Source organism: Pteropus vampyrus, unplaced genomic scaffold, assembly GCF_000151845.1.
Source record: "Pteropus vampyrus isolate Shadow unplaced genomic scaffold, Pvam_2.0 Scaffold324, whole genome shotgun sequence".
Taxonomy (NCBI): Eukaryota; Metazoa; Chordata; class Mammalia; order Chiroptera; family Pteropodidae; genus Pteropus; species Pteropus vampyrus.
The window spans coordinates 615,492-625,293 of record NW_011889105.1 but is presented as its reverse complement, the minus strand read 5'-3'; the positions used below and the strand labels follow the sequence as shown (position 1 = coordinate 625,293).

Here is a 9,802-nt window from a genome sequence, read left to right as displayed (position 1 = left end):
GATATTTTTACATATAACTCCAGAGATAACTACAGTTGACCCTTGAACAATGTGGGGGTTAGGGGTGCTGACCACCTGCACTATTGAAAATCCATGTATAACTTTTGACTTCCCCAAAACTTAACTACTAATAGCCTACTATTGACCTTACTGATAACATAAACAGTTGATTAATACATATTTTGTATATGTATTATGTCCTACATTCTTGCAATAAAGTAAGCTAGAGAAGAGAAAATGTTATTAAGAAAATCATAAGGAAGAGAAAATACATTTAGTGTATTGTAGTGTATTTATCAGTACCATAAGTTTACATCATCTGTTTACAAGATAAATTGTCAGTACCTACCTATGTCAATATTGTCAAAATGGTGCAAAACACTGTAGATGTTAGATGTGTTACTAACACTAGACATCAAAAATGAAAATATAAATATAAAAAATTTATATTTATCTACAGGTATAACAATTTTTGCATTGATAACGAAGAAGCAGCAATATGATTGTTTTATGGTACCCTAGTGTAATCAATAGGATCGCTTCATGGTAGTAAGGAAATCGCCAAAAAGTTTTCCAATGTATTTATTGAAAAAAATCTGCATATAAGTGGACCTGTGTAGTTCAAACCTGTGTTGTTCAAGGGTCGATTGTACCTTGAATTTTAAATATAGCCTAATGTTAAATTGTTTTGCAAGATTTGTCCAACAACAGATATTATGTCTCTTTTTCATGGAGTTGCAGAGGTGATCACTGACATGTCCAAGACTGCAGGATTAAGTAACTATGTATTCTGATTCCCAGTACAGTGTTCTACACCTGCTGCTATAGTAAATAGTATTTTATGTCCCTACCCTTTCCTTATGCTTGAATGCTTCATACTTGGGACCTTTTCTATCCTAAAAATCATTTTATAATTTCTCTGCTGTTTAGATGACATTGAACCTGTGATTTTTACTGTATATTCGAAAGGGCAGATCTGCATCAAAGCCCTTACTGGACCAGTTTATAATGGCTCATATCACAAGGGTACCACCATCACTAGATCTGGGTTCCCATGCTTTAGAAGGCCTTGTTCAGCTTTCTTTCAGGGGAGTTTATTCCCATCAGCTGAGGAGTTGGTGGCATGCCTGCCCACCCTGAACCTGTGACTCCTTCTAGATCATATTCCTGGTACCTGGGAGCCCAGAATTAGTTTACCAGATGGTTGGGAATCCACTTTCGTGATTCTTGTGAGTCTCTTCATTGATCCACTGGAAGGCAAAATGCACTCCTCCTATACCCACCCCTAGACATTTAGAGATTGCCATAGACATCTGTGGCCCATGGATGAGCTACAGAATCATGTCATTCCAAAGTTGCCTGCAATGTTTTCTTTGAGGCTTTTATGTGGCTGGTTCTTTATGATTCAGGATTCTGTTAAAATGCCACATCTTTCAAAGAGGTCTTTTTTGGTCACCTTATTTAAAATAGCCTCCTCCTCCATAATTACTCTTGACCTCCTTGGTATTTACTTTTTATGCCACATAACACTATGAAAGTCTATTAGATAATCTTTTATTTATTCACATGCTTGTTGTCTAACTCCCACTAGAATGGAAACTGCCTTAAGGCAATATATTGATTATTTTGTTCCCTGCCTTTCTATAACATCTTGAATAGTCTGCAACATAGTAGGTACTCAATATAATATTTTTGGAGTAAATAGACAAAGGAAAGAAAAGACCTTGAGGGGAATACATTTTACTGCTTTAAATGGATGTAACTATTTTTCCCTTTCACACGTCATCCTGTAAGAAGTTGGGGGAAAAAAACAGGCAACAAATTAGGGAATTAAGGTTTTAGAAGTGTGCAGAGTGGTGGAATAGTTTAAGGCGACAAATAGGACTTTAATTCTCTGAAAGTAATGCAGTTAGAACAATAATGCTATGATTTTTCACTAACCAAAATAGAGCAAAATTAAATTGACGACACATTTCAAAAATTTTGGCTCTCTTGAAGAAAGCCAACTAATTTAAAAATTTTATGGCAGTTAAAGCTTTTCACTTTGGCATGTATCATCTTCTATTATACTGTTCTGAACGTACATGCGGTATTTATTTCACAACTTTTTTCTCAATGACCTTTCAAAAATTGTATGATTCCTCATATTCCTGACTAGATGACTTATATAAGCCTCTGATGTTTGCAGTCATTAAGTAGGATTCAAAGTGCCTATCTCAAGCAAATCAAGTAAAAATTTTCATCAAATAAAAAATAATGCATCTTTTGTTTATGGGTAGCTATCTGAAATAAGCAGAATTCAAACAATTAAAAATTTTTTTAAGTGACAAATCAAATAATGTCAATATTTAGTAATGCTCTAATTACCAGCTAGTTACTAGATAGAGCAAGATTTAAAAAATATACTACTCTCATCTAAACACATGCTTTTAGTAGATTCTTGGATTCTTTCATTGAATAGCTTTGATTTCTTGACTAGAGTTTTAGAAAACTTTTGGGCTATGTTGGCTTAGGTTTTAGGGTTTGAGAGCAGCTTGTGAGTACTAAATCGTCTTCATCATCCTTTTTTTCTCTTCCATAGCAAAAAGTACATGGCCATTATGCACGTCACTTGTACCCCCTTTTTTTAAAAAAAATCAAGGTAACTCTATTTTGTTTTTAAGTCAGAGAAGAAAATGGAGAAATCTCTATTTTTTTCCTCCATTTTTGTCAAAGCTAACCAAAAAAAGACATGAAACATGGACTCCCATATATTTTATTTCCTGGAAACTGCTTCATTCAAATCACAAAAGGAGTAATATAATTTACTACCACCCCTTTCTAGATCTTAATCTTGCCTCTTCGCAGAATGACAAGATCATTGATCAGCTGGAGCTCCTACCTCACCTCTCCATTGCATTTCACACTAACTTTTTATTCCCAGTCAATTCAGAGGAGAGACTAGATAGATAAAATTTCAAAGCTAAAAAAAAAAAAAGAGCATATTTAGTCTGTCTTCCCTCATTTTGCAGATAAAAGAGGCCCTCAAAGATTTTACAAGGTCACACAGATGGCTGGTTGCAAAACTATGATTATAAACCAAGTTCTCCAAATTCCAACCACTTTGTTATTTATCTCTTCTCAATATTTGTCATGCTGTAGAACATAATATAAAACCATCTAAGACACATTTTTATGTACCGTTTTTCTCATTATTCTTTTAAAAATAAGCTATAATTTAGGCATTTGGTCACATTTGAAATCGTTGGATTATATGATAGCAATTAAACAATGGAATATATTAAATTCAAATAAATTTTTAATTGTTCGAATACATAACATTCACATAGTTCAAAAGTAACAAGGTATTAAAGGGCATGCAGTAAAAGGTTCCCCTCCTGTCCTATATCCTAATTTTAATTATGCCCCCAGAAAGCAACCAGTGTTAACAGTTTTTTGTGTATAATCACTTCAGAGAGATGCAAAAATTGTAGTATCCATTATAGACTGTCCGTACCTTACATTTTTTTTTCTTTTTAAACTACATCAGTACATAAAGTCCATTTCATTCTCTTTTATGGTTGCAATGTACTCCATTGTATTGATATGTTATTATTTATTTAATTCCTTTTGATCTATATTCAGGTTGTTTACAACTTTCAGTTATTACTAGCAGTGCTTCAGTAAATAACCTTGCATATTTACATATGTAAATAAATATGTAGGATAAATTTCTAAAATTAGAGTTACTTCTTTATCATTTTGTAGATATTGTCCAGTTCTTTAAAGAATTGTAGATTTACATTCCCATCGCCATTATATGAAAATGACTGTTTTCTCACTCCTTCACTAATAAATGTTATTAATATTTAGATTCTTTATATCTGAAAAGTGAAAAGTGGTATCTCAGTGTGGTATTATATGCATAATGTAAGGTACATTTTTATGTTTAAGAAACTTGATTTACCTTTTCTTATCCTTTCCCTGTTTTCCAGTTGAATTTTTCTCTTAGTGATTATAGGAACTCTTTATATATTAGGAAAACAGCCTTTGTCAATAGTCGGAACTGTAAACATTTCCCCAAATTTGTCCTTTACTTTGTTTTTGAAGTTTTTTGGCATGCCAAATTTATTTTTTATGCAGCTGAATTTATCAAATTTTTAAAATCACCCTTTTTTGTTTGTTAGATGAGTATTTTCCACATTTAGATGATTTTTTTTTTAATCTCGTATTTCTTATGGTACTTTTATGGTTTTGTTTACCTTTACGTTGAAATATGATATATTTGGAATTGATCCCGATGTAAGATGAGAATGATTTCAGTTTTTATTTTTTCCCTCAGTTGGTTTTTGATCCAACATCATTTATAAAGTAATCTGTTTTTCCCCAATGATTTAGGATAGCACCCTTATCATATACTGTTCTTAACTATTTTGAGTTTCTTGACTTTCCATTACATTACATCAATATATCTGTAGGTATTTGCTACTACGATATGTTTTAATCATTAGCTTTAATATATTTTAATATCTAAAAGGCTGATTCATCTTCACTGTGGGATACATTTTTTAAAACGATACCATGATTTTTTAAATTTCAGCGTTATCGAAGCATAATTGACATATAAAGTTGTAAGATATTTAAAGTATACACCATGGTAATTTGATAAATATATATATGTACACATTGTGGAAGGATTCCCCCCATCTAGTTAATTAGCATATCACCTCACATATTTATCTTTTTGTGTGTGTGTGAGAAATTGAAGTTTTACTCTTAGCAAATTTCAGTTATAATATACAGTATTATCAACTGTAGTCACCATGTTATAATTTGGATCTCAGACTTTATTCGTCTTATAGCTGAAAGTTTGTACCCTTTTACCAACCTCTCCCTATATCCACCTCTACCCACCAGCCCCTGGCAACCACTTTTCTACTCTTTCTATGAACTTGAATTTCTTTTTTTTTTAGATTCCATATGTTAATGATACCATGTAGTATTATCTTTCATGATACCACATTTTTTTTCCATTTATATTTATGTAAGAACTTACATAATGTATGTTTGTATGATAACATCTTCTTTCTCTTATTGCTGACAAATTGCCTTCCCCGTGTATATGGTATCAGACTGCTGGTGAATTCCAAAATAATGAAAAGTGAGTTCAGCTGAGATTGTGGGGGTAGGCTTCCCATAATTATCAATTAATATGTTTTGCTTGACAAGTGAAATCTGATGAAAGAGAACATGTTTAGCAAAGATCGCGAAGAGACGAATGCCTGACGTTCACTTACGTCGTGTAGGGAGGAGGGGGAGCTTTCGGGTAAAGAGAGGGAATGTCCCTAAAACCATTTAGCACACACATGTTGAAATTAATGAAGGATAGACTGATTTCAAAGGTCCTGTGGTCTTTATGCTCTGGGTTAACTTTAGTTTCTTAAGATATAGGAAATAGCACTTTTAGAGGTTAAACCAGGGAGAGAAAGTACATGGTGTTTTTTCTTGTCCTGGGCTGACCACCATAGTTTTATGAAAATGTGTCTTTCTAAGTGTCTTTATTTTGCACTGGGCTTCTTGGCGAGAAATGAAATCTGTGTAATACATTAGCTCTGGGCTTTTACTTAAAGGGCTCAAGGGCAGACATATGGATAATAGTTTAAAAATATAAATATAGTCTTTCCAGTCATAGAAATCTTCCGATCCAAGAGGTATTTTTCCTGCTTTCCAAAAATTGTAGGGCTATATATACATACTCATAAAGCACCGTGGCAAAATACATGGTATCAGACTCTAAAAAAATCTCCACTGTACTTTTCTTGAGTATTGCAGCCCTGTGATCAGACAGAGTGACCTAGAGTCAAATCTAGATGCCAAGTTGCTATGCCACCTTCTAGCCACCAAGCCCTATAACTAAGCATTTTTTCTTTTTTTTTTGGTAAAATTACAGAAGAGAAGCTGTTTGGTAAGATATTTTGTTCTATTTTAGTACCTTTGTTCATCTAGGAAAATGGCTGTCACTTGGTTTTCTCACATGCTTATCCCATTTGTCTATGTGTGTGGGTGTGTGTGTAGTGTGTATATGTATGTATAGGGTGAAGTGTCATTGCAGAAACTATTATCCACCCTCACCTCAGTATAGACTTTTCCTAAACTCTAGGAATCTCTATATTGAGTCCACACTGGGGGACATTTGACACTTTCTGGTTTATGCATGCATATATGTTGGCAGTTCGGAATTTATGGAGGCTGTGTTAAAAAAAAAAAAAAGCCACTGCCAATATAGGATTAGTTTGAAAAAAGTTCTGTCTAAACTGATGGGAAGCCTCTTTTTGCCAAGTGTGCAAATATGAAATGGTTCACTTTTGTTGGGATAAGACTTATAGATAATAAGGATTGCTAATGTAATTTGCATAGTCAAAAATTTCGTAAGTGGTCTAATTAACACGGTGATAGGGCCTGCATCAGATGTCATTCATGGAGATTTCATTTTATGAAAAATTGTGGAATACTTGCTAAATATTTCTTGATAATCTTTATATTCCCAGCACAGTGTCTGGTATAGAATTGGCACTTAATGAGTAAATTAATGAGTGAATGAAGCTCATTTCTTAGAAAGATTGTTTGAAATGAAGAGATTAAAATGTTTCCTTGAAATAGAAAAGTATATTCATGGCCGTGCTTGCTGTACCACTTTGATTGAGAAGGAAATTGATTTCCCCTGTATTTTTAGAAAGTCACTTAAAAAGTAGTCTCTTCATTAAAAAAAAATAAAATTATACACATTTTTAATGCCACGTTAGGTTCTGTGTGATTTCTAAAAAGCAGCATATTGGATTTAAAGAAAAAACAAGGTCCCTATTAGCTTCCCTGACAACTGTTATCCCATAGTTTAAAGAAATAACATTTGATACCTTTTACCCACTGTCTACGTGTATGTGTGTTGGGGTTGGGGAAGCGGTGGAGAATGATTTGGTGCCAGAGAATCCCTTGGTCTAGATTAATTAAAACAGGATCAAAAAAACTTTCATTTTTCAGAATATTTTTCATTTGTTGGCTTTTTTTCTGTACTAATTTTGCTTAAATTACCTATCAGAGCCAGCACGTATGTGACACTTAGCTGTGATACTTACCATAAATGGATTTTATATTTAGGAGATCATGTGATTAAGTTCGCTTTATTAGTGATGTAACTAGGAATTCACTATTTAAATTCATCTTGCATAGCAATATTCCTGTTGAATATATTTCCTAATATGAGAATCACAGAAATGTATTAGTTTGGCTTTTGGCCTTTAGTACCTTATTTACAGCTATGCATTTTGAGCTTGCTAATCAGTACCTTAGTATCCTGATTACTCCAGTAATCTTTAATCAAATAGACAAGAGGGGTTTTGAAATCTTTACTGAATGGATTGATAAGGAATCACAGTAGTGGACTGCAAAGTCCCCTCCTCTCAATTTTTAATTCCTTTGTGGAGAGTAGGGATAAATGGTGAATCATTAGCACTGTGACTAAAATTAGTTATGCCAAAAGAATTAAACAAAGGAAAATTTAGGAACAAATTGTAGAATGCCACCAGGGCTAATACTTCATTTGAAATGCTCCATTCAAATTGGAACATGCTTATTTTTATGTTGCTGTAATGATTACCTGTTTTTAAAAATAACCCCATTCCTACCCCTATGGTTAAGATTATAATTCTATATTAATTCAAATTTCCAAGTTGCTTTGTTTAAGCAAAAGTTGCAGCTAGATATTAAGACTTTCTCAAATGCGGTGGGTTTAAATTGAATCTGAGAGCTTGCAAAGAGCCCATGGCTCAGGAAATTAAGTGACTTCTTTTTTTTTTTTTTTTGCCAGAGACAGATCCAGGGCTTTGGTTTTCTGATTCCCCCAAATAGTGCATTTTCTACCACACTGTGTTACAGAAAGCCATTTTTTTTTTTTTTTTGAAAATTTGTGATCCTAGAGCATTCGATCCTATGGTTTTTAAATTTGATGCGTAATCCTGGAACTCTTAAAAATTTTGATCTATAGTATGAGGCAGGAGTCATGAGAGCTAAATCCAGCCTGCTATCTGTTTTTGTACATAAAGTTTTATTGGGAACATAGTCAGTTCCACTCATTTATATATTGCCTGTGGCATTACAGTATCAGAATGAGTAGTTGCAATGGAGATCATGTGACCTGCAAAGCCTAAAATATTTATTACCTGGACCTTTATAGAAAAAGTTTGCTGACCTTTAGTATTAGGTAAGGATGAAATAATTACCTTAAAAAAGTAACACTTTAAATTTGCAGCAAATTGTGAGTAAAGAATGCTTTCTGAAAAGGTTAAAAGGCTAGCATATTTTTGAGAGATGTGAATGATCTGTCATAAAGACCCCCCCACCCCCACCCCCCCCAAAAAGCCCTACCTGCATTAAAAATAAAATGGAACTAGGTTTTTAAAGAATCTCTGAGCCCCTCGACTCAGATATTCTGGTTGCCAAAATGAAGCCTTTGACTTAAACAGAATTGACTCAAGATGGGAAGTGCTTCAGACTGTCATTTATGTTGTGCTAACCCTGATGGAACTTGAGCACTCACCAGATGTCCTTCTTCTTGTCAGGTGGAATGGATCCAACAGCAAGTGGTAAAAAAACGAACCAAGAGGGATTATGACTTAAGTCGTGCCCACTCTACTTACTTCAACGATCCCAAGTGGCCAAGCATGTGGTATATGGTAAGCTCACCTGGCCTGGAGCTGCGTCATCCAGATTCGTGTTGTGCAGGGAACATATGTTAGGACTGGAAGGACACAGGAATGGTGCCCAGGGCCTTTTTTCTGTCTCAAGAACTCACCATTTGAGATTGGTCGATGGCCTAAGATTTTTTTCTGGATCTTTTTTGAACTTAGCTCTGTGGTTGTAAGGAGAAAGTGAAGGACATTCCGATTCACAGAATTTGTTTGAGAGCTGCTCTGTACAGTAGCTTTCTAAGTTTGAGCTAGAGGATAGAAAAGTATGCTAATGTGTAGACACCCTTAGGCCTATCAATAGTTGTGTTTATTACCTCTGGTACACAGTTACTCCACCTTGAACCATTCTGGTTAATGGATACTGGCTCTTGGAAATCATTGAAATGGCTCTGCTGGTAAATAACAGATTCCTGACTCAGGTCATCTAATGCGTACCTTCTCACTTTAGGTAATAGTTTTTAAAACTGGACTCGGAAAAACTAGTTGTAAAGTGTTTGACTTGTAGCTAGTTCAGTGGTTCAAGCAAAACTTTCGGTGAGGGGAAATGTCCTTTTAATATGTTGGGAAGAGTAATCTACCAGTTCACTTGACATTGCCTCCTCTGAAAATATACTTCTGTAGTCTTAGGATTTTACGTTCATGATCCCCGAGAATTTGATTAGAATATCTTATTTATTCTCAATCATGAAATCCATATGTCACCAGTTTGCTCTATAAACTGCAAAAAGACATTTAATTTTCTTTTCCTCTCTTTTGAAGATCTTTATTGCAAATTATTGGCAGTATATTTCCCCCTAATGTAACTTTATTTTTTGCAGTCCCTATCCCTGTTTCTTTACAAATCCATAGCATTTTTCATACCTGCCTCATGCTTTCCTGCCTCCTTGCCTTTCTTTCCTTCTGCCTGCAATGCTCTTTCTGCCCTTCTCTACCTCCTCAGGTCAGGATTCTTCCATCCTTCGGAGCCCCGACCTGAGGCTGACTGCTCCAGCTCTCCCATGTCCTCATCTGTCAGCTGTTTTCCTTCCTCTGCTCTCCTGAGCCCTCTATCCCTGTCACTCATGGCATCCTTCACTTGG

General features: G+C 34.6%; 1 protein-coding gene across 3 annotated transcripts in view; it reads left to right on the top strand.

The window, feature by feature from the left end:
• The window catches only part of PCSK5 (proprotein convertase subtilisin/kexin type 5), a 421,776-nt gene that overhangs the window by 71,990 nt on the left and 339,984 nt on the right, over positions 1-9,802 (top strand). For all 3 annotated transcript variants that reach the window (XM_011377895.2, XM_023521942.1, XM_011377894.1), the window contains exon 3: positions 8,595-8,708. In XM_011377895.2, coding sequence (XP_011376197.1) covers positions 8,595-8,708 — 114 coding nt within the window. The remainder of the gene's footprint in view (positions 1-8,594; positions 8,709-9,802) is intronic.